At 41.5% G+C, this 25,262-nt stretch overlaps 1 protein-coding gene and 2 long non-coding RNA genes across 6 annotated transcripts; 2 read left to right on the top strand and 1 right to left on the bottom strand.

The window, feature by feature from the left end:
* Positions 1-12,612: 12,612 nt before the first annotated feature.
* LOC4351893 (uncharacterized) lies at positions 12,613-15,741 on the top strand. 4 transcript variants are annotated; one of them, XR_001541687.3, is made up of 3 exons: positions 12,613-13,194; positions 13,692-15,283; positions 15,400-15,741. XR_001541687.3 is itself a non-coding variant. In XM_066306503.1 (3 exons), exons 1-3 carry the CDS (start codon positions 12,758-12,760, stop codon positions 15,483-15,485), a joined length of 666 nt encoding a protein of 221 aa, XP_066162600.1. In that variant the 5' UTR covers positions 12,613-12,757; the 3' UTR covers positions 15,486-15,741. The 4 variants fall into 4 exon arrangements, 3 of the variants coding, with proteins under 3 accessions (XP_066162600.1, XP_015618065.1, XP_015618063.1); XM_066306503.1 differs by having other exon boundaries at positions 13,692-13,896; positions 15,462-15,741; XM_015762579.3 differs by having other exon boundaries at positions 13,692-13,896; positions 15,453-15,741.
* A 2,438-nt stretch (positions 15,742-18,179) lies between these two features.
* On the bottom strand, positions 18,180-20,973 carry LOC136354813 (uncharacterized). The gene is made up of 4 exons (XR_010738630.1): positions 20,727-20,973; positions 20,560-20,652; positions 19,735-19,800; positions 18,180-18,459 (listed from the first exon to the last, which is right to left on the bottom strand). It is a non-coding gene; the product is annotated as an uncharacterized lncRNA (long non-coding RNA).
* A 2,492-nt stretch (positions 20,974-23,465) lies between these two features.
* LOC112937373 (uncharacterized) lies at positions 23,466-24,784 on the top strand. The gene is made up of 2 exons (XR_003239910.2): positions 23,466-24,023; positions 24,149-24,784. It is a non-coding gene; the product is annotated as an uncharacterized lncRNA (long non-coding RNA).
* Positions 24,785-25,262: the final 478 nt, after the last annotated feature.

Below are 25,262 nucleotides of genomic sequence, written 5' to 3'. Positions count from 1 at the left end.
CAAATACTACTCTAATATCATCGTCATGACATAGAGTAATTGCATAAGCAAACACTATACCCGCACCAAAGCATCTCCCAGATAAGCTAGTTGTATATTCAGTATAACATGAACATAATGTAAAGTAAGCACTCATATACTCGGAAAGTATTTCAATATCATAAATGTATTTAGAAGAGTATTCTAATAAAAGTACAAAGCTTACAGAAGAGAAGAGAAAAGCTACTAGAGCCATACCCGAACACTTTCGAAGGCTTCCGGACTCCTGATTTCTGCTCTATTCCTATTCCACCAGCTAGATGCTCAAGGTGTGTGAGTGAAGTGAGAAGAGGAGCTCCTTTTATAGGCAGGTAATGACGGTTGTGATTGTTGGAATGGTCGGTAATACCCTCCAACCGCCATTAGGGATCAAATCCAGCCGTCCATCCAAACCCTGCATCCATCAGCGCCACGGGAGGTTCGACCTAACCATGGGCTAGCCCAACCCAGCACATCTTCGGCTGGCGGCCTCTTTTGTTGTCCTCCTTCATAGACTTGTGAATTTTGGCCCAATATGTCGTGTTATTTCTAAGTTCTTGGCCCATTCATACATAAGTCTGGTTCTCGACACCGTCCGATTGATTTATCGTCTGAGTTGATGTCGATTCTCCTCCACTTTATTGTCATTCTCTGCAAAAGGTTAGTATACCTAATACTAGTGGAATATTATTATTCTAACAGATATATGCATTGCAAGCATCACTAGTTCTTTCTCTATTTTAGTAATATTGACGGTCGAAACTGATCGATAACGACCATCAACAGCCACGAGAATCTAGTTCAAAAAAGAGAATAAGGATGAAAGTGATGATCGTTAACAGAAGTTGTAGAAAAATGACAGTTAAAGAGAAAGAAAAACGAATGACATACCCAATCAGCTAAGCTCTTGATGGCAGAATAGCCCTCGTCGAACTCGTTCAACTCGGTGAACTGGCTCGGGCTCCCAGCCGGAGAAACGAGATGACTTACCCCCTCGACGAAGGGGATAAGATCTGCCCAGGTCTCGAAATCCCCAGGGGCGAAGCGGGGTGCCGCCAGCGAGTAATCCGAAGCCGATGCCTCAACGGCCACCTTCTTCCCTTTCTGGATGGCGGGCGGCGAAGCCGGTGTATGGCGAAGAAGGCTTCCGAAGAGCTTGACAGTGGCCTGCAAAACCCGGTCAGCAGAAGCTGAAGTACCGGCCGCAGCACTCCCTCCTGCTTCCCCCGTGTCGGTCGTAGCACCGGGAGCGGTTGAAAGACCCAGGCTCCGCCCAGCAGGCGAAGTAGGGGTCTCATCCGAAGACTCGTCGTCGCTGAAGACACAGGCGACATCCACGAGCCCTTTCTTCTTGGAGCTTTCCTTAACTGACCCTCCATTCGCCACCTTGGCCGCTGCAATCAAAACCAGCGCCTTTGCCCCCTCCAAATCCTTTCGGCGGAGGGGGAAGCTGTTCGACTCCACCCCAGTTTCGACATGGTCCGGGCTTGGAGTGGGGGTGTAGCCGCATGTCTCGGTGCGGTCATCAGCAGGCTCGTCCGCGGCCGTTTCGGCCGCAACTTCCATCTCCCCCTCATCCTCCCCCTCCTCTTCGCCGTCACGGTCGTTGACAGTGTCCTCATCATCGGCATCAGAGTCAGTGGAGGCAGGGGCCTTTCACTTCCTGGAGGTCCCTTCGTCGCCATCGGCCTTGGAGGGCTTCTCCCGGGAGGGGAGATCGCCGTCGTACACGCGATTCGCTCGGCCGGCCGCCTGCCGTGTAAGCAGCTGGCCGTATTCTGTGATCGGCACATCGCCGATCACCTTCCGAGCTTCGGCCTCGGCCTGAACAAGAGTTAACACTACAGAAACAAAATGTGTCATCGTATTAGGCGCCGAACAGGCAAAAAAGAGCGAAAGACAGGTACACAAAGGAAAGCAGAGGCTTACTATTCGCCCCCTCTAGCATGACAAGTTTTGGTAGGCCATCGACCTCCTCGTCCTAGTTCACCTCGACTTGCCACAACTGGGAGAGAGGGAAGATCCGAAGCATGCAAAACTCTTCCACCAGGTCGCGGCAGCTAAGGCGGGAGCAGACCTTGCGAAGCAGGGCGAAACGGGCTTCCATAGCGCCATCGACGGCGACCTTGGGCTTCTTGTTCGGCGCGATCGCTCTGTGCCGCCATTGGAGAGATTTCGCCACGTCGGACCCGGCCTCGAAGGGGATGGAGTGGTAGAACCACTTTGACATCCAGTGGCGATCCCACTTGGACATAGAGGCGTTGACCGGCCAGAGATCGGAGCGCTCAGGGCGAACATTGAAGTTCACGCTCCCGAGCATAAAAAACAGTGCCGAAAAGCTCGGCGTTTGGTTAGAATCCGGCAGTTCGGCACGCCCAGTCGAAGATGGCGATCCAGATGAGAGCCGATGGGCTCAGTTGGGGGAGCTCCACCTGAAAAAGGCGAAGGATCTCCGGCAACAAGACGTTGCATGGAAACCGAAGGCCTGCCTCGAAGAACACGGTGAAAACTACCGTCCGGTTGTCGCCGGGCTTCGGCACCACAGCCTTTCCCGGGGCAGCGGCCTGCTTTTCTGCCAACACGCCAGAGGTGACCAGCTTCGCCAACTCCTCCTCGTCAACAAGCGAAGCCCCCAGATAGGCGGTGGTGTCATCATCGATCATGCCAGGATCAGGGCCCGTCACGGAGGCTGGGTTTGGCTTGCGAGCGACCATGGTGAAAAGTGTGGGCGGTGGCGAAAAGAGAAGCGGCCGAAAGGTCTAGCGACTCAAGAGCGCCATGAAGAGAGAGGGTGAAGAGAGAGAGAGCTCGCGGTGAAAATGACTGGGGTGCGGCGGTGAAAAAGGGGGGTGGAATATATATAACCTACCAGGGCGTCGATTCGCCTTCCCACCCAATCGTAAGCCGCCACGTGTCACAAGGGTAGGCGAAACGGTAAATTCCCATTGACCGGGCCGCACAATGCTAAGCCCACGAAGGGAAGCCCATCACTGTTCGTTGCAGCCCAAAGGAAAAGTAAGGATGGCTTCGCCGTTCGCAAAAGGCGAAAGCTACAAAACATTACTAACCATAAAAATACATATGCAAAAAGTGTACACATTTTCTGCAGGACTCCAGTATAGGTTTCGGCAGGAGCGTCGGTCGAAAGGGGGCGCCTCATACCAGTCTAATTAGATGAAGAGCACCGGCAGAGTACATAATGCGAGTACATAATTACGTACGTTTGAGTATGTAATTAAGACTCAAACATACCTGACCAAAGCTCTATATGAAGACAATTTAAATTTTCAAACTTAAGATTGACAAATCCAAACCAAAAACAACCTAAACTTAACCTAAAAGCTTCGTCGCCTTCCTCCTCTGCCTGCTCCCTTGCGTGTAGCTAGGGAGCAGGTAGAGGCAGGCAAGCGGTAGTGGGTGGCGCACACAGCGCAGGGCAGGGCAGAAGCTCCTAATTCTCGGCCGAAGCTCCTAACTCACCCTTGCCCGTGAGGGGCTGTTGGCGGTATGTCATGAGACCCTCCGACCTGACCTGCCGAAACCATGTAACCAGCGAGGATTCAAGCCCAAGACGTCAAGTTCATCTGTGCGAAGCCCCCATGGCGAAGACTATGAAGCAAAGATGGCGAAGGCCGAAGAGTCGCGCTGGTGTCCCACAAGACCAAAGGCATCTTGGGTGAAAAGTAAATGGCGAAGGGTGTATGCCGAAGGAAGAAGACTTCGCCATAACAAGTCCAACTTCAAGGAGACCCAAGGGGCCATCCCAGCCGCTCAGGCCCGTTTGCCATTGGGCCAACATTCGCCAATTGGCCCATTAGAGGCCCATGTATCCAAATTACACTGTGTACCCACACAGACGTCCCTTTCATAAGGGCAACCATGTAAATTCCCCTGTAAAACCTAAACCCTAATGGGGAACCTGTAATAGGATTATAAATAGCCCCCTAGGGATATGTAAAAGGGGGGAATCCCAAGAAAAAATACTAATCAACTAATACATTTATTGTTTCCAACACCGTTGAGTAACCACGTCCTTCGACGTGTGCGGTTGTCGCTTCGACAACAAAGGCATCATTAGATTTACACATGTAAACTACACAGTATAACATGAATAGATCAAATATACGCAACATATTGAACACGTACCGAGGTTGCGGAAAGACCGGTTGCTCGGCAGGAACTACTCGCGGTTGTGGGCGTCGACGAAGGCGCGCAGCACGCGAGCGGAGAGGAAGACGAGCCGTCGTCGACGAACAGGGAGTAGTCACACGAAGCGCTTCCCAAAAACCTTATTGCCGCCTTCTCCCGGTGCAGGACGTCGAAGGCAGAGGTTCCGGAGACCTGCTCCCCCGATCGTCGGTGCACGCCGGCGAGCGGGATGGAGTAGTCTACGAGCGACGGCGCAGCACAGAGTAGGAGGCAAACTCAAGATTGATTTCGAGTGTGTTGCGTGAAGGCAGCGGCTCGGTTTATAAAGAGATAGGTCGCTTGATCTGGGCGCCCGTACGATCTCCACTCCGCGTAACCGAACCTGATAAGTCGCGCGTAACTTATCCGGACTCCACGCTGTTTTCACGCACCGGATTTTTCGGAATATTTCCAAAACAAAACAAATGGACTCCACGCCGTTTTCACGCACCGGATTTTTCGGAATGTTAAAACAAATTCGAATTTTCTGCAGCAAAACAAAACTGCAAAACGCACCGGATTTTTTGGAATGTTTAAACAAATCCGAATTTTCTGCAGCAAAACAAAACGGCAAAAGGAGGCTTCATCTGCGCAAGGGTGATGAGCCAATTTTGCGGACCATTCGACGCGTACGTCGTGCACGCGCGCCGCCTTCCAGGCCAGGCGAGCGAGCGCGCGCGTGTTCCCGTCTTCTCTCCACCACACATGCTTCAAGTGGCTAGGAGGGCATCCTCCCTTTTAAGGAGGTCCTTCTCTCGTAAAATAAGCAAGGTGATACTAAACTCCTCATGCATGCCATCCCATGAGGTGGGCTTTTGTGATTTTCCAAAGAATTAATCTTCGAGTGGGCTAAGACCCATCTATTAATTCCAACATCAGTGTCATCAAGTTTGGATCTTCATTCTATTATGTTCTTCCGCGTTAGGCTTTTGAGGAATATATTGGAGCCGGTCTTATAACACTAGGCAAGTGTTTTCCTTGGGTACCAAGATATACAACAATGAAAAAAAAAAAACACACACATACCTTGTACTTTACTAATTTAGTACAACAAAACTTGGACTTTACGCGCAAGTATACTCCCAGGGTTTCTTCTCACACGGTGGACCAGCTGGAATATATATATGGGCCAAGAACTGGTCTGCCTGAGCTCTGTGTTTGGATGGCGACAATTTCATACGAATCAGCCTCCTGGTCTCCGGTGGTCTCCGATGTGATGGTTGCCCGGAGCCTAGGTCAACAAATTCAAATCGCTGCCACTAGGGATAGGGTGGTGTCTCATCCCCACCTACGTTGGTTTTTCGTGGGATGGATGGAGTAAAAGCTAAGGGCCCCTTTGAATCGCAGGGTAGAAAAAACGGAGGACCCCTTTGAATCGCAGGGTAGAAAAAACGGAGGAATAGGAAAAACACAGGATTCTGACAGGATTTGAAGTGTAAAACAGAGGATCACAGGAAAAACACAGGAATGGTCATTTGATTGGAGCGCAGGAAAAACGCAGGAATTAGATGAGAGAGATAGACTCAAAGGAAATTTTCCAAGAGGTTGGAGCTCTTGCTAAATTTCCTCCAAAATACACATGCAATGTGCCATTCCATAGGAATTTCATAGGATTTGGAAAGCTTCAATCCTTTGAATCAAAGGGCCAAATAGGAAAATTTCCTATAGGATTTAAATCCTATGAAATTCCTACATAAATCCTTTGATTCAAAGGGGCCTAAAGCTCATATGTACCGGTTTAAAATGGTTTATAGGTTCGATGCTGGCACCAATTTTCAGCACTAATATCCGAAGTCACTGAACCAGCACCTACGTGGAACCTCATGATAGGTGTCAGTTTTATAGGTGCCGGTCCTATGTGGTATGCACTCATTTTTAATTTTTGAAGCTGCTAAAAAATATACTCCCTCCGTCCCAGAATATAAGCATTTTTAGAGTTGGACACGGTTTTTAAGAAAGTAGATAGAAGTAAATGTTGGAGTGTTGTGATTGGTTGAGTAGTGGAGTTAGGTAGGAAAAGTGAATGGTGGATAGCTGTGATTGGTTGGGAAGAGAATGTTGGTGGAGAAGTTGTTATATTTTGAGATAAATCTTGAGGGGTAAAAGTTGTTATATTTTGGGACGGCACCTATACAATCACACTATCCTTCTCACAAGTCAAATGATATTTTCAACCCATATTCATATACATGTGTCAAGTAAATTTCAAACTCACGACCTCTCACTCCACCTAAAGCCTTCTTATCATCTCACCTATAAACATGTGTTGTCTTGAAAACAAATGTTATTATTTCAAAACTATTATCATCCAAACTTATAACCCATATTTAACATCATAGATGAGCCTAAAAAAAGTTTGTGAACTACAAAAATGTAGATCTCATCTACTCTCTCTGTCCCAAAAAACTCAACCTTATACTACGATGTGATATATCCTAATACAATAAATCTGGATATACTCTATATCCAAATTCGTTGTACTAGGATGTGCTAGTACTAGGTTGCCTTTTTTGGGACGAAGAGAGTATATCTACAACTTTTATATAGGTTTTGTCTCCATCCAATATCGTTTAGAAATTTTAAATATTCACTTGTGCAAATCCGAGACCTTGTAATACATTTTCGGACATATAAAATGACCTGAAATCGAAAAGTTATCAATTACAAAGTTTGATCTAAAGTTTATCATCATCCGACTTTATATGAAAAGTTTAAATAAAAACACACATATATGAGTTGTGTCATCATAGGTGCCAGCTTATTAGTGTATTTTTATTAAGAACCGACACATATACGATGTCCATATGTATCGGTTCATCATAAAAACCGGTACCTATGGTACTGCACTCATAGGTGCCGATTTATTATAAGAATCAGCACCTATGTGATGTTAATAGGCATCGGTTTGTTACAAGAACTGGCACCTATTATTTCGGAGGACTATTGACACATATTTTTGTTATAAACCGGTACCAATAAGTGGTTATTGATACCGGTTCTTAATTTTACTCTGAAAAAGGAGGAAAAATCTTAGCGCTCTCTATGCGGTGTGTTGTACAGTAGCGTGGTCTACTAATAAGGACTTGGAACCATGTCTATGCTACTGATGCCCCTAGTTCCTAAGACCAAGAGTTGTGAGTTTCACGTAATTTTAACATTGAGGTTTGACGTCCATTGATCAAAGCCCCTCGTGGTTGAAAATACTAGAAATAACTGCGCGCTTCGCTGCGCCTGTCCGATATCAGAAGAGAAATAAATTTAACAGTATATAATTTTTTTATATAGCATGTATTTGGATCATTTGCATATTAGAAATGAGCAAGGAGAAACAATAATTGATGAAATAGAATTGTCTTACAAATTTTACAAATCATTCAATGCACATGATAAATATCACCAAATGTTCAAGTGTCAACAAATAGTGTTGGTCCTAATATGGGAGCCAAGAGAGCGGTGAGTAGTTGATAGCTAGTGTTGTGACCACAAGATAGAACTGAGAATCACACAGCAGAGCATGTTAGTGGAGAACTCCTACAAAATGTGGACATTAAGAATAAAAACTAAGAAAAAAAAACATATCCTCCGGATTAGTCGTTATCTCACATATGAGGCTCCCCAACTGTTCATACTTGCATTTGTGTTCATGAGCTCGTCCATCTACAAATTGCAAAGGCTAAAGGCAGATAGTTGCAAAATAAGAAATAATAGTACATTAGGTGTGGTATGAAGTATTACTATTTATTTTACTGACATATACATATATAAAAAGGATGTGGATTATCACCTTCAGTACAAAACATATATTACCAAATATTACCAGGCATTTGCACATTTCTAAGAATGTACCTTTACCATGCTAGACAACAATTTGGGCAAGCTGTTGCCTATATATATGTATATGATACATTACATATATGATATATCCATCCTGTTATAGCTTATAAGGTAATGGACAATCTAAACCCAAATGTTATGGCTTGTAGCCTCCGATAAAAGAAGAACTCATAGCAGTGTAGCACAGTAGGACTGAATGCCCTGATAACAACAAAAGTAAACTGTTGGCAAGACATTTATAGATTCATGTCCCTCATGAGTCATGACCTCATTGGAAAGAAAAGCTATCTATTGAATCAATGAAGTCACCTAACTAAGCTTTACTTTTTGTATATCTACAAATATCACCTTTTGCCAATATAATTATTACATATTGGTAACCAATACATATACGCAGCACCACGTGATATTCATAAAGAAAGAAATTAACAGTGAATTTTAAATTAGAACAGAGTTGACTTCCATTTGGTAAGGAAACTATCATATATCCAACAAAAAGAATAGTGTCCCACATTCCATAGATACATATTTCATAGGAGCATAGGATGATATATACTTGCATGAATTCTAATATGTCTTAAAATATGATGGTCTGCAATCACTACAAGAATCTATTTAATCTGTGACGAAATTTGACGAAATTTTCGTGATGTTTTCAGAGATCGTCACGGATATGCAACTATGTATACAAGGCCCATAATAACGTGACAGTTTATCGATTTCATCATAAACAGGCCCAAAACCTGTGATGTTATAACAATTTCGTCACGATTTAAATACTTCAAAACCATATAAAAGATATGTAAATTCTATGAACAATGTTACTATCACTTTATCGGATAAAGAAATGACCAAAATAGAAGTTATAGATATTGATGAGTTATACAACTTTGATGTTGATGACTTTTTCAGTTGAAATCATTTAGTATTTAAAAATGTTGTTTGATCTTGTCATAATTTGAAATTCAAATCCAAATTAACAGTGAATTTTAAATTAGAACAGAGTTGACTTCCATTTGGTAAGGAAACTATCATATATCCAACAAAAAGAATAGTGTCCCACATTCCATAGATACATATTTCATAGGAGCATAGGATGATATATACTTGCATGAATTCTAATATGTCTTAAAATATGATGGTCTGCAATCACTACAAGAATCTATTTAATTTGTGACGAAATTTGACGAAATTTTCGTGATGTTTTCAGAGATCGTCACGGATATGCAACTATGTATACAAGGCCCATAATAACGTGACAGTTTATCGATTTCATCATAAACAGGCCCAAAACCTGTGATGTTATAACAATTTCGTCACGATTTAAATACTTCAAAACCATATAAAAGATATGTAAATTCTATGAACAATGTTACTATCACTTTATCGGATGAAGAAATGACCAAAATAGAAGTTATAGATATTGATGAGTTATACAACTTTGATGTTGATGACTTTTTCAGTTGAAATCATTTAGTATTTAAAAATGTTGTTTGATCTTGTCATAATTTGAAATTCAAATCCAAATTATTGAAACAGAGTCATATAATAAAATGACCAAAACAAAAGTTGTAGATATCGATGATTTATACAACTTTGTTGTTGATGACTTTTTCAGTTGAAATCATTTAGTATTTGAAAATATTATTGGAAGTTGTCATAATTTGAAATTCAAATTCAAATTATTGAAACAGAGTCATATAGCAAAATGACCAAAACAAAAGTTATAGATATTGATGATTTATATAACTTTGTTGTTGATGACTTTTTCAGTTGAAATCATTTAATATTTGAAAATGTTGTTTGAAGTTGTTATAATTTAAAATTCAATTTCAAATTATTGAAACAGAATCATATAGAAAAATGAACAAAACAAAAGTTGTAGATCCTGATTAGTTATATAACTTTGTTGTTGATGACTTTTTCAGTTGAAATCATTTATTATTTGAAAATGCTGTTTAAAGTTATCATAATTTGAAATTCAAATTCAAATTATTGAAACAGAGTCATATAGCAAAATGGCCAAAACAAAAGTTGTAGATATTGATGATATATACAATTTTGTTGTTGATGACTTTTTTAGTTGAAATCATTTATTATTTAAAAATGTTATTTGAAGTTGTCATAATTTGAAATTCAAATTTTATATAGGTCAATCAAACTCATATGGAGAAATAACCAAAATAAGATAGGTAGATCTCAATAAGTTATACAACTTTGTTTTTGACAACTTTTCCACATAAGTTTATTTACTATGATAAAATTTGATTCGAAGGTTTAATATTTTCAAATTAATTGAAAGGAGGGAGGCAAAATGGACTTCTCGGTGAGGGAGGAGCAAAAGGCCCTATGAGTTTGATTGAGCTATATAAAATTTGAATTTCAAATTATAACAGCTTCAAATAATATTTTTAAATACTAAATGATTTCAACTGAAAAAGTCATCAACAAAAAAGTTGTATAACTTATCAATATCTACAATTTTGTTTTGGTCATTTTTTCATCCGACAAAGTAATAATAACAATGTTCACAAAATTTACATATCTCTCTTATAGTTTATAAACTATATAAGAGATATGTATATTTTGTAAACAATATTATAAATCGTTTTATCGGATGAAGAAATGACCCAAATAAAAGTTATATATATTGATAAGTTATACAACTTTGATATTGATGACTTTTTCAGTTGAAATCATTTAGTTTTTGAAAATGTTATTTGAAGTTGTCATAATTTGAAATTCGAATTCAACTATTCAAACAAAGTCATATAGAAAAATGACAAATACTAAAGTTATAGATATTGATGAGTTATACAACTTTGTTGTTGATGACTTTTCCATTTAAAATCATTTAGTATTTGAAAATGTTGTTTGAAGTTGTCATAATTTGAAATTCAAATTCAAATTATTAAAACAAAGTCATATAGCAAAATTACCAAAACAAAAGTTGTAAATATTGATGGTTTATACAATTTTGTTGTTGATGACTTTTTTGTTGAAATTGTTTATTATTTGAAAATGTTGTTTGAAGTTGTTATAATTTGAAATTCAAATTTTATATAGATCAATTAAACTCAGATGGAGAAATAACCAAAATAAGATTGGTAGATCTCAAGTTATACAACTTTGTTTTTGATAACTTTTTCACATAAGTTCATTTAGTATGATAAAACTCGATTCGAAGGTTTAATATTTTGAAATTAATTGAAAGAAGGGATGCAGAATGGACTTTTTGGCGAGGGAGGAGCAAAAGGCCTATTACCTTCGAATCGAATTTTATCATACTATGAACTTATGTGAAAAAGTTATCAAAAACAAAGTTGTATAACTTATTGAAATCTTCCAATCTTATTTTGGTTATTTCTCTATCTGAGTTTGATTGACCTATATAAAATTTGAATTTCAAATTATGACAACTTCAAATGATATTTTTAAATACTAAATGATTTCAACTAAAAATGTTATTAATAACAAAGCTGTAAAACTTATCAATATCTACAACTTTTGTTTTGGTCATTTTGCCATATGACTTTGTTTCAATAATTTGAATTTGAATTTCAAATTATGACAGTTTCAAACAATATTTTCTAATAATAAATGATTTCAACTGAAAAAGTCACCTACAACAAAGTAGTATAACTCATCAATATCTATAACTTTTATTTTGGTCAATTTTTCATCCGACTATACATATATCTCTTACAATTTATAAACCATATAAGAGATATGTACATTTTGTGAACGGTGTTGCAAATTACTTTATCGGATAAAGAAATGACTCAAATAAAAGTTATAGATATTGATGAGTTATACAACTTTGATGTTGATGAATTTTTCAGTTGAAGTCGTTCACTGATAGAAAATTCTATTTGAAGTTCTCAAACTTTGAATTTCAAATTTCAAATTTCATATTGAGAAATGACTAAAATAAAAATTTTGTATCTCGATGAGTTGTACAACTTTGGTTTTGGTAACTTTTCCTTTTGAAATCATTTATTAACCCTAATTTTTGTTCGAAGTTATCAAATTTTAAAAATTTAAAATTTGAATTGTTCAAATGAACTTAATTGTAAAAAGGACCTGTAGATCTACAATTTTATTTTGTATGACTTTTGCATTTGAAACATAAAAATCAGCCTAAAATTAAATTTAAAGTTCTCATGAATTTAAGGTTAAATGTCCATTTTGTTCATACAATTTTGTACGTACTACTTTGAACACACCAGGGTCAGTTTGGTAAATTCACGTCGGATTGCTTCTAATGCATATAAGCTGTTCCCAAACCCTAGCCTAAACTAAGGGTGAGTTTGAGGAGAGGGGATAGAGAAGATTGGGAAGATACGTAAAACGAGGTGAGCCATTAGCGTATGATTAATTAATTATTAACTATTTTAAATTTTAAAAATAGATTAATATGATTTTTTAAAGCAACTTTCCTATAGAAAATTTTTTTAAAAATACACCGTTTAGTAGTTTGGGAAGCGTGCGCACGGAACACGATGTCCCTTTCTCACCCAATCCCCCAGAACGAACGCACCCTAAATCCATATGCCGCCGCCGCCACCATCCATTCCCCCACCGCCACCATCCACCGCGCTGCCTCCATCTCCGCCCCCAGCCACCTCTTCGCCCTTCCCAGCCTCACTCCCCCAGCCAGGGAAGGACAGTGGAGCGCGGATCCGCCGCCTCCCGTCCTCGGTAACGATGGCGGCGCATGAATCCAGCGGCCTCCGTCCTCGGGAACGGCCTGGAGCACGCGGATCCGCCCTCCGGAGCGGCGGCGGTGTGCTTAGGCAGGCGGGAGCGAGCAGCTACGGCGGCGGCGGAGGCTACGGCGACGACGGCGCCGGTGGCTGCAACGACGACGACGGCGCCGATAGCTGCGACGACGACAATGACGATGACCAGCGGCAGGTCGGCGGCTTGCAATCGCGGGGCGGGCAGGTGGCGCGGGGCCGCGGGGCCGCGGGGGCGCGCCGGCGCGGGGGCCTCCTCGCCGCCCTCGACCGTCGACGCCCCGCACCACCTCCTCGCCGCTCACGACCGCCTCCTAGCGCGGAGGCTTCGGACGCTCGTCGTCAGCCAACGGTGGTTCGAGGACTGCCTCAAGGAGGGGAGGCGCCTCCCCAAGAAACCCTACATGTTGGAAAGGTACCTGGTTTCTTCTGCTTGTTGCGATGCGACCATACATGTTCGACACTTCGACTATTGGTAATTGTTTCAGATGGATATGAACAACGATGAATTGGGATTGTGTAATTTTTTTTCTTTGGAGGAAATGTTAATTCGGAACTAGGAGTTACATTCAGAGTGGTTTTGTGATTTCCATGTTCATTGATTTGCTGCAATAAATCAGTCATGCTATGTGTCGAAAGGGGGCATATAATGGTATAGGCTTTTAGTACTCTTGGGGTCTTCCCCTATATTCGTATTAACAGGATTTGAACCTTATAGATTTGTAGCATAGTCCAAAGCCCAGTGGTTAGTTTAAACATTCGATTTGATTTATTAGATGCTTACCGTTCTTTATGTGCGTGACAACTGATGGCTTGTAATGTAGGAGAAATAGTCAAATAGCACAAATTTATTTTATTGTGCCTAGTTTTCCCGTCAATCTCAGAAAACCTTCTATTTTGCTTGATGTCCAGTGGTGAAGAAGCAGGGCTAGTCCCTGAGCTGCCCACTTTCCCGCGTTCACGATCCAAGAAAAATGCAAGCATGGAGGATATATGCTTGAAAGAATTACCTGATGATTTCTGCAATACTTCATATACGACCGATGTGCTTGTGGTTGCTGATTCAGGTTCTGATTGCGAGCATCAGCGATGGTCTGATTCCTCCCTACTGAAAGAAGTAAGAACTATTATATCAATTATTGTCCTTGCATGATTTGATTTCCTGGTAGAATCCTTTACTGGGACTACATTCCACAAGTTAAGTTATATTCTGTTCAGTACTATGGTTTAGCAGACTACATTTCACCACGACCGCACTAGTTGCTGTTCAGTCAGTTCAGACAACAACCATGCAATTGTTTGGCATACCTGTCTATTGGCATTGCTGAATGCCAATCATGGCCTTATTACCAAGTGAAAAAAGTGCTGGATGATGGTGGATCTGTTTTTTTTTTTTTTCAAGCCATCCATGGTATAAATATTAGGGTATCCATAAAAACATATGCAAAAAATATTGTAAAGATAGGGGACTAAAACATATGCAAAAAAATATTGTAAAGATAGGGTGTTCATTATACTTAAGATTGACACTTGCCATTTCTTTTGTATGCATGCATGTTTTATTTTTGGTCATGAGCTCAGGGAATCGATCATTCCTTTTCTGCATGGTCAACAAGGCCTTTAATTGCTAGCTTGCTGATGAAAGTCTAGCAATTTGGTCCAGAACAAAAATGTAAGTTTATGAGGAATCTGTTTATTTGGAAAGGAAAAATTGTTAGTCAGATGGAGGCTATAGCCCAAAGTAATGATTTTTCTGAAGAAAAGATTTCTTTAATTTAGTAATATATATGTGCATACTTTGGAGGGTGACCATATTTTTTCCTCATAGTTCCTAGCAAATATATAGAATTGTCCTCTTTGTTTAAACTTAATTGAGAAGGCATTATGACAATTTTCAAGTTAAAGCACTAGGGGCTTCCCATTTGCAGGTGTGAGTCCCCTTCACCTCTGTTTTGTGTTTCTCCTTGACGCGATCTACACCTTTTTTTTTGGCTTCCAATTCTTTAATGGGCTTTGCTCTCCATCCTGATCTGTTGTATGCTTCTTCTGTGAAATGAAGCTATAAAAAAGTCCAAAGCAGAGCTTTGCTTCAGAGATTCTAGATTCAGTTATTTTAGCTATTGTAACATGTAACGTGCAGCTCTCCAATTATGTTCCCTTTTTCGTTACAACAATTCAGTTTGACTGTGGACCTAGGTTCTAGAATGTTTTTTGTACCATGTTTTCAGTTGAATAAATATCCGTAATCCATATGAGACTATGCATAATTTCCAGTGAAGAAAGTACTATTGATTGCTACTACAAATTAATAGTAGTGTCCTGCTGTAGGTTTAGGATTCAAGGAATAATTGGATTGTGTTTTTGTAAGGTAACCAGAGTTAGATAGTAGTTATCTTCTTTCTGAAAATGATGGCAGTGCCAACATCCATTATTTCTAAACTTGAGTTGGAGGCTAAACTTGAGGTTGTTCTTGGTCAAAATGGAGTAAGCTGATAGACATGATGGTATGTTAGATATTGCTGAAACAAATCTTTTCATGTTGCAGCTTATATGTTGTTTTGGTTTTGGAGTGCCTCACTGATAGTGGCTTAATTTGTTTTTGGTATTTTGGTGTTGCAAGGTGTTTTTCAACTTTTGCTGCCTTTGCTTCTGGAATCAAACAACACGTTTCAGGTGCTGCAGGTCCTGCTGGTGGGGGGAACCTGAACTTGGACCAGCAACTTTTTTGCTGCTGATTTTTTGGTTCAGCAATTTTTTGCTGCTGATTTTTGTGGTGCTGCAAGTGTTTTCACCAGTTTGTTGAACCAAAATTGGGTATACTTGAATGTTGTGTGATTCTTGGACAAGTTGGTAGCTTGGTTCTGCTACACAAATTTTTGTTGCTTGCTGTTGAACTATTGTTTGATACTGGAAGTATCTGAGACTGTTATTAGGTTGAATCTAAGATGAACTATTGTTTGAATTCTGTTGTATTCTGATTTTATCTGTTATTAGTTGAATCTGAGATGGTATCTGTAATTAGGTATGCATATGAAATGGTATGAGAAATTGGATTGCATTTGGTGGGCTCAAATTTAATGGGCCTGTTTAGTGGGCATTGATCTGATAGTTAGTTCACAAAATGGGCCAGTTTTGAAATGGGTCTATTTTAAATTGGGCCAGTTAAAAAAATTAATGGGCCATAAAAAAATAATGGGCTGTTAAGAAAATAATGGGCCGTATAAAAAAATTGTTGACGTCAGCTGCCACATCATCACACGTGTCAAAACGACCATGTAACATACCATGTTGGCCACCACGTAGCAACCATCTGTGACGTTTAATTTTATCATAAAGGTTGGGCCTGGCTGGACTACATGAGCCCATAAGCGTTTTATGACGGTTAAAAAACGTCATAGATCGTGCTGATCCGTGAAGATATCGAAGAAAACGTCGGTAGATTTAATCTGTGATGCTCAATAGATGACGATTAGTATAATCGTCATAGACAAATTCCTGTGACGAATTTTCAGTGATCCATGACGATTTGTTTTTGTCATAGATTAAATAGATTTCTTGTAGTGAATGTTTTTTGTGAGATTCAAATATAATGCAATCCGACTTAACACACCAGTAATAGTTGTGCCAAGTCTCCTTACATGCTGCTGAACCTCACATAGATAAAAATAGGCAAAACTGAAGCTAGAAACAATGGATAGTCACGTGTGACAGTAGTAATTGTAAATCATTAATGCTTTTTAAGAGTTTAGGCCTGTAGATTGTACAGATCAGATGAGACTTTTTTCATGAAGGCACCTAAATTGTAGTGCTAAAAATGCTTTTTCTTTGGGAATGTATTTCAAACCACCCATAGACCTAGGTGCTACCTAGCTGGCTATCCCAAAAGCTAAATATAAAGGTTATTCTTCTATTTTAGAAGGCACAGTGAATTATATGAACTCAAGCAGTTTGAATTATTTTTGGCATGCCAACCCTCTAGATGCCTCAGAGGAGATGATGATGCGAGCATAAACAACAGATGTACACACTAGAGCTGACAGAAAAAAAATGGGGAGGTACTATGAGATCATAAGAAAGCCTGGATAGTAGATGATTTACCCATATTTTTCATAGTGTTCCTTTTACAGTGTTAATTAATGATCACAAGTAGTGCCCCAAATTCCTCCAGGAGGGATGGTTTGATTCCTGGGATTCCTGTACACGAAGAAACCATGTAGATCAAATATGTAATGATGTCATGCTGTGATGATACGTTAAAACAAACAATGCAACATTTGGTCTTACTTGCTAATCTCGACGAAAGAAAAGAAGGAGGAGCAATCAGCGAAAATCTTGCCCTGTCAGCTGTGACTCCTTGTTCTTTATAAGCCAGATGCCTTCCATCAGGAAGTTGAATTGTTTTGGCACTTGGGGGACCTATGTAGAGTTTCTTTGGTAGTTCTACTGGGGTATCATCAACACTCCCTACACCTAATACTGCATACAAAATATTCCTGTTAATCAAGCGATAAAAAAATTGATCCCTACATTAAGAAATTTCGTTACTTGGATTTCGCATTTTTTACAAATCAATTGAAGTCCATAGTGCATTGACAAAATGATTGTACAATGTGTAGCATGTAAAAAGAGGGTAAGGGAGCACTTCTGGGTAGAAATTCTACATGCTAGCATGCATCAAGTTCGCATATAAGCAACCAAGTGCCATGAAACTTAAAAATAAGAGGGCAAAAAGAATCCACTTGGCAAGCAATCTGTTGGCAGCAAAATAGTAATATCAATACAGCAAAAAAAAAAAAAGCAGCTAGCTTGACTCAATAGTAAAACAATTGACTGACCAAATGACCACAATATTAGACATTAGGTTGACCTGTCATGAATTTCAAACTGCCCGTAGGCCACTATGCATTGTACCCCATGGCCATGAAGGCATAAACACAAGCGCACTAGGCATGGATCCCACAATCCAAAAAAAAAATCTCCTTGAAATAATTACTCACTTTAACCAATATATATCTGGAGTAACGTTCACAGTAGAAATGTGGACACCCCGAGTATTATATCATCCAGTGTCCAACGCGACCACCACATACTGTTGGAGGAGTGGGATCCAAACACGCATAAAAGCCACTCGTCCTCAATGTGTCCATGATCACGGTTGACACCTTTTGCTATAATAATCGGAATGCCGAGTAGTGATCGCAAGAGATAACCATAAGATAACTTGCCAGGCTACTCCGTCATATGCCCGTCAACCACACGAAGGCGGCGACTAGAAAACAAGGCATACCCCAGTGCCTCGATCCAAAGCGCTATCCCCAATTATCTCAAGCGATCAAAACCCATTACTCATGCTCAGCTAGTCCCCAGGAATGCGACTAGCCTCGCACATTCATCGCAGGGAATTGGAACATCATCACAAGTGCATAAAAAGAGGTTAAGTACAGCAAGTATCTGGTACAGAATAGGGTCCGAGGTCCCATCTAACAGCACACAAGTAGCAGCGGAAGATTCAAACAAAAGCCAGAAGCACAAAACAAAAACCGGTGGTGCCACAACCCCACAAGGGCAAACCAACCGGGCAAAAGCCAAGCTGAAGGCAGCAGAAGATCATTCACTGCCCTCGCCGCCCCCGGCAGAACAGTGACCACACAGGAAGCACAACTCTACGCCGGAGTCCTCACTTGAAAGCAGCGGAGCCGGGTTAAGTACAAGATTGTACTCACGAGTCTTACCCAAAAAATATATATATATATATATAAGGGGAGAGAGAAGTATGCAGGTTTACCTTAACCTAGAGCAACCTAAGTTCAACATTTGCATAAAGCCAATTTTATTGAGCAGATATAAGTGGAAGCGATAACACAATAAACTGATTAGCAACATTATAAAATTCTGGACAGCAATCAAATTAATCTGAAAGGTACAAGTAAATGAGCCCAAACGGCGCTCACAACATCCACCATGGAACTACCAGAGTCCATATCATCATGGCACAACCTGCCAACATCACCATCAAACATAAACCCACCATAATAACCCAAGTTTGATGCTAACATAACTGAGGCAAACATCAAGCATTGTCCATAACCGTGGATACGGCTATTCGAATAGATTATACTCTGATCAGAGGTGTACAACTGTACCCACACGAGATGAACAAGGATCAAATGCTGTCCACCACACAGGTGCGACCTACAAGTGATTCAAGCTCATCACATGTCCTTTCCTAGCCCCACCCCAACCATTTAAACCACACCGGGGCCCCCGACGACTCAGTCACGTGCGTATGATGTGACTAAGGCAGGCTCACCACGCGGGAGATACCCCCTGCCATACCTCGGCCAATCGGGCATTCCGCGGATCCCAAATCCTCACGTTTCTCCGATGGGCGTAAATGATCACAGTAGGTCTAGTAATCAAACAAGCCGGTCCCATGATACGGCATGTGGTAAGTACGTAGGGTGCTTGAATAGACGTATGTGGTAAGTACGTAGGGTGCTTGAATAGACGTCAAAATGTTCAGTCCTTAACGACCCAGACGGAGCTACTGCATCAGGGGAAACATACCTCCCATCATCGCCCTACCACCCGTCCAAGTCAATCATATTTCATCAACCATTATTTAATGTAAGTGCTTCAGTTTTAGCCTATTAACCAAGTTGTCCATATCCCAGAATTAACAAAACTGTCCAGCCATATAGTTGTATCCCCACTAAGCAAAACTAAGCATAATGAATAAAACATCCCAACTATTCCCAACCAGGAGAGTAATAGGTATATGGCAGCTATATATAACTAAGGTAAGTGCACCAATTATATATATATATATATATATATATATATATATATATATATATATATATATATATATATATATATATATATATATAGATAGATAGATTCGCAACCAAAAGAATTTAAGTAAAACATGGGTGCTAGATGCTTAGGTGCTCGCCTTCCCGCTGAGGGTAGTCACACTCAGGCTCTGGGTCCGCTTCAGCGCTCTCCGGAATCTCCGAATCTATCGAAAAGAAGCAATATGCGAATAAGATTCAAATAAAAATGCATATGCAATATGCTCAGTAAAACATGGCCTAATTACAGTAGGTAGAGAGTATGATGAACAGATTTTAGAAATAGGAATCATCTCATTTACATTTATGGTTTGAGAGATATAAAAATAACAAGCCATATACACTGAAAATGGCACTATGCTAAAACTGAATATAAACTATAGATCATTTGGTGATCCCCACATAATCTAGTAAATTTTCATGAGTGCAACTTGTACCGTACTAGAGTATAACTTACTGGTTATAAGAGAAGTATTTGGATTATTTAATTTGGTGTTTGAATAAGTTAGTAGGTATTTAAGAAATCTAGAGAGTGAGGAAAAGAAAACTGCTGCTTGCAGCACTGCATAAGATTTGTTTCCAAGGTTTACTTCCCAAATGCTCTGTGATTGACGAATATGAGGAAGGCATGATTTAACTCAGCTATTGGTTTGTGAACACAACTTATACGAGGTGTTGGATAGTTCAGCGAGGGAATAAGTCACAACATGAAGTTTCTAGCTAGCCTAAGAACTAAGAAGCTCAAAGACAGCAACTTGCTTTCCAATGGCAACTCCTAAAGGTCGTCCAACGGTTGCTGCTTCAATACATGCATGCATACACTTTACAATGCAGGTGGTGTGGCACTGAGGTTGCGAAGGTTGGAGCACAAACTAACCATAGAACAAGTACAAATCGATGACGAAAAAAAAAATGGTGATAGCAACCTGAGTAAACCGAGAGAGATAGGGGTTGTAATCGCCGGAATGGAGAGATACGAGTTGCAGCTGTTCCTTGTTCTAAAACCTTGCATCAACGACCTGCGGAGAGAGCTATGGAGGCTCAACATAATGGCACACACAAGAGGGACACCATGGATAGTAAGGGAACTCACCAAGTGGAGGAAAAACAGGGTTGTTTTGCTGCTGAAACCAGCAGCAAGTTCCACCTATTTTCTTCCTGATCTCCCTCACGAACCCATGCATGTGGAAGATATTTGGATGGATGGGAGGCTTGGATACTTGAGATTGCTGTGGTGTGACATGCAGGGATGGATCTCAAGTGTTTGGAGGAGTTTTGATGGGAAGAAGTGAGCTGGGAGCTCAGCTTGCAAGAAAGAAAAGAACAGAGAAAGAAAGGGGAAGAAGATGAAAGGGTTTCCTGCTTGTCTTATGGACCTGAGGTGGGCTGCACGACCTGGAGCGTGGGTGGGGCTTGGTGGAGAGCCTAAGTCAGTGACAGGTGGGACCAAGTTGAGCTGGGCCCACGGGACAGATAGAGGCCAGACACATTGAAAACAGTAAATTTTCAGGAATTTTCTCTCTCGTTCTTGAGTAACTAGTTTGTCCTAGCTAAAAGAGAGTCAAAAATGTATATTCTGGTGTGGAGATAGATTGAGATGCCTAGTTTCCATTTTTCAAAGTTTCACTCAAAATTTCAAAATATTTTAATTCAGGCAAAAAGATGAAAAGGGGTATGCTGAGAATTATATTGAATTTTAATGAGGTCAAAATTAAGTGCAAAAATTCTAGAAAAAATATATTAACTCATGATAAATAATCTAGTATTTGAATAAATTATGAATAGCTATACCCTTATGTTTAACATAGAGCACAAGTAGATGATGCTTTGATTTGCCGATTACGGTTTTAATTTGCTCAAGAAAAAAAAATAAATAATTGAATACGGAGGCTAATGCAAAAATATTAATTATGCAACCTAAAAGACAATAGTGCACTTCCAAATACCTGGTAATTGTGCTAGGGCTGTTACAAGAAATGCCGCATAAAGAGACAGATTGATTCTAAATCCAAACAAAATTTCAAGGGAAAAAAAGAGCACCAAACGGTTAGTTAGATCCATCCCCTCTAATGACTGAACACTAACCGTGCACGCTCATATCATACATCGTGATGCATGACGGCATAAACCAAACCTGCACGCTGAGGCGTAGTCAGAGCCTCACTCGCACGCAAGGCAGAGAAGATCGGCGGGGGGGGGGGGATGAGAGATCAGCGGGGGATTACCGATGAACGTGACGAACGCGACGGCGGCGGTGACGACCCAGCACCTGAAAGGGTCACGGTCCTCGGCGAGGTACTCATTCATGAAACTGAGGCGCTTCCCCACGGCCACGGCGGGGCCCCTGAGCCGCCGCGCGAGCTCGCTGTCCTCGGTGCTGGCGAGGCTCTGAGCGGCCAGATCCACCGGGGAGAGACGAAGCGCCAGATCGATGGCCTGCCAGCGGATCTGGCACTACACCAAGCAGGGTGGAGAAGATGGTGGTGGTGACTCATGACCCTTTCGTCCGGGCGGCCGGAATCGCCTGCGGAGAGGAGGGGGTCATCGGATTCGACGCCCCTAGTCTTCTCGCTGGTAAATGAAGTGGCCTGACTGGGGAGAGAGGCGGGGGCGGTGCAACAGCGGCGAGAGGAGGGTGAGGAGGTGACACGCGTGAGGAGAGGAGGGCGAGGAGGGCGGGCGAGGGAGGAGGGCGAGGCGGCGTGGGCGTGAAGAGAGCCGCGCGAGGTCGAGGGCAGGAGACTGAGGTGGCTAGGGTTCTTGGCAAATCCAGGCCGTCCGTTCCTGATCCAACGATCTCACGATGGTGGAAGAGCAGCCACGCTGGGACACATGGATGGCTAGATCTTCCTTCGCGCGTGATTGAACGGACCTCAATAGCCTGAACCGGAACGCAATTAACCAAAGTTGAGGGGTATTTCTAAAAATATTGATGAGGTGGCAAGCTAATCTTCCCCCATTCCCACGGTGTTTAAGTAAAGTAATATTACTTGATGATCAAGGAATATATAGGTGTCAACAGTTGTAGTGTTGTGGACAAGAATGGCTTTACTGGACATGGTTGGCCTTCTACCATTGTAGTAGTCCTTACTAAGTGGTGTATATACAGAGAGAGGCAACAACTAGAACAAGTTGGAAATGAAAGTCACACGAGAGGATTCTGCAGTGGTAGAACTGTTGGTTTTTATCGTGAGTCAAGTCTCACACTACTTTTGGAACCGGTTTTAAATGAACCAGGGAGGGGGTCAATATATAGGATTGGTGGTTCTGTACATGTATTACTAGGTGATTCCCCGCGTTTTGCTGTGGGAATTACTAAGCAATTCTCAATATACTTTTCCAATAATCAAGCTAGAATAAAAAGGAATAAATAATTAAACATCAGAGTTGATTAGTATTTATCATTAAACAAACAAATGATACCCACGCTTTAATGTGAAACATATTCATAAGTATATGTAGAACTACTATACAGCACCTTAAGGTGCTGCGTATTAAACGAGGCGTGATACAGACCTCACGTCCCACCCACAGCGTAACCCCGCACCACCAATGATTCCGGTAGTCAAACTTTTACTATTTACACATCCACTAGATAGCCCACCATATAATCACTTTCATTTACAGTTAACTTATTATAAACAGTGTGATATTTATTTTAGAGTTTTTTTACTCGATTTGTTTATGCCATAAAATTTATTACTACTCGCGGCCACGTAGATGCAACGCGATAGTAATTTTCTTTACCACACTAACTATGAGTATTTATAGCGTCAGTAACAAATCACCGCTCCGTATCTAACCATTCATCCCTTCCTCACTCCGTTTTTTCGGGATCTAGAAAAACATCGTCAAATTCCAGTCAGCAGCGGATGAGCCTCTCAGATCCATCGATGGCGGCGGACTCCGACTGGCCACGGCGCCTCGCTCCGATGGCCAAAGCGACGGGCTAGGAAGAGGTGGGCGGTAGATCATGTCGTCGTTGCGTCGTCATCGTTGTTCTTCGTCGACATCCTCGTCACCCTCATCGAGGTCCACTGCCGTCGCCGGGCCTCCTACCGCCCGGCTTCCTCCTCCGGCCTCGCTAGGGGATCTCGTCACTGGTGCCCTCCCCATCCTCAGGCTCGTCGTCATGGGACTGCGCCGCCGCGGTCCCCGTCGCGGCACCCCCGACTCCCTTCGGCTCCTAGGCCGCCGCCACCTCCACTGCTACCTCGGCTTCCTCCGACCAACACTCACCTACCAGCGGCTCGATCTGCGGGGCTCCCATGGCGATAGAGGGCCTTTGGGCCTGCATCCGCCGCTGTTTTTCCACCATTGGTTGCCCGCCATGCTGGAGCAGCAAGATGGGATGGATCTGACGGGGAGGAAGGATTTATTTCTTTGATCCGTATGTGTACTTCACGGATGGATTATTCCTTTCGTTCTCTTCCAATTTGTTATTTCTGCACACCAGGGAAAAAACAGGTTTGCATCTTCTTACATTTTGTTCGTTGCTCTTGTTGTACATTGCAGGCATCCAAAGTCAGCCATGTGGAGAGCGTCGTCGGTGACCATGATGCGAGGCGGCGGCGTGGGTACCGGTTTCAGGTGCCCGTAGTGGAGTCCATCACCCCGCATCTGGCGGAGGATCTACCATGGTGGTGAAGCCATGGGCGCATGCCCCGTCATCACCCCAGCATGACCACTTCCTCCAAGAATCTACCATGGCTGCACGCAAGGAGGCTGCCCACGGCTTCACCTCCGCTGCCGCCTGGCCGGATGCCAGAATCGGCGGGCGTCGCTGTCGAAGGCAGGCTTCAATTCTCCCGGCGAGGCTTCTCCATCATTTTGTGATTGTCAGCCTTGCTCTCCTATGTTCCTGCTTTCTACTTGTCGGGCTTGTAAGCACTTCATTTTTGTGCTCGCCCTTTCAGCACCATCTCAAGACCGGCGGCGACCTCGCCGAGAGAGCAGTAGGCCGCTGTTCCTCCAATGTTCAAAGAATGTTTTCCTGCATATATATATTTTGGGTTCGTTTGATGTGTAAATTTTATATCCGTACAACGATTCATTATCCTCTCTCCCAGTTTGTATTTCTTGTCTACTTTCTTGCGTTCTTTTGATGTGTACAATATGATTGATTTGCATGATTGAATAATCTTGATTGTCTGTGATGTATGCACCGTAAATAGATATGAGTAAAAATATTACTACGAACACACCAAAAAGTGATAAAAATATTTTGAGTTAAAATTTTACTACTAACACTCCAAAAGTGATGAGAAAAATGTTTTTACTTTGTGTGCAAGGAAATTATAAATGAGGTAGTAATATTTTTACTCGAAGTACAAATTAGGGCATAGTAATTTCTTTACTCAGTGTAAATAAACTTCAAGGAAATAAATTTACTGTGGATCAAACTAAAAACTTCATCTATTGCATTCGAGATAAACGATAATTCTTGATTTAAAGTTCAAATTTTACTCAATAACATTGACATCAGAAATCACCATCAAACTTTATCCAAGTTAAACGTTGACTCTTTAATTCGCTATACTGGTATGTTCATACCGTCAGTTGGCTAGCGAAGGGAATATTTTAAGTACATTTTAAATGAGAGTTAATTTTTTCTTCAACATAGCGTTTA

The sequence above is a fragment of the Oryza sativa genome, chromosome 12 (assembly GCF_034140825.1).
Source record: "Oryza sativa Japonica Group chromosome 12, ASM3414082v1".
Classification (NCBI taxonomy): Eukaryota; Viridiplantae; Streptophyta; class Magnoliopsida; order Poales; family Poaceae; genus Oryza; species Oryza sativa.
The sequence above is the reverse complement of the archived record's forward strand: the minus strand, read 5'-3'. Positions and strand labels throughout refer to the sequence as shown.

Excerpts from the sequence above, each read along its gene's own strand:
- LOC4351893 (XM_015762577.3), top strand. The coding sequence starts at position 12,758 with ATGAATCCAGCGGCCTCCGTCCTCGGGAACGGCCTGGAGCACGCGGAT. Across the intron at positions 13,195-13,691 it reads AAACCCTACATGTTGGAAAG|TGGTGAAGAAGCAGGGCTAG; the intron begins GTACCTGGTTTC and ends CTTGATGTCCAG. Across the intron at positions 13,897-15,399 it reads ATTCCTCCCTACTGAAAGAA|GTGTTTTTCAACTTTTGCTG; the intron begins GTAAGAACTATT and ends TGGTGTTGCAAG.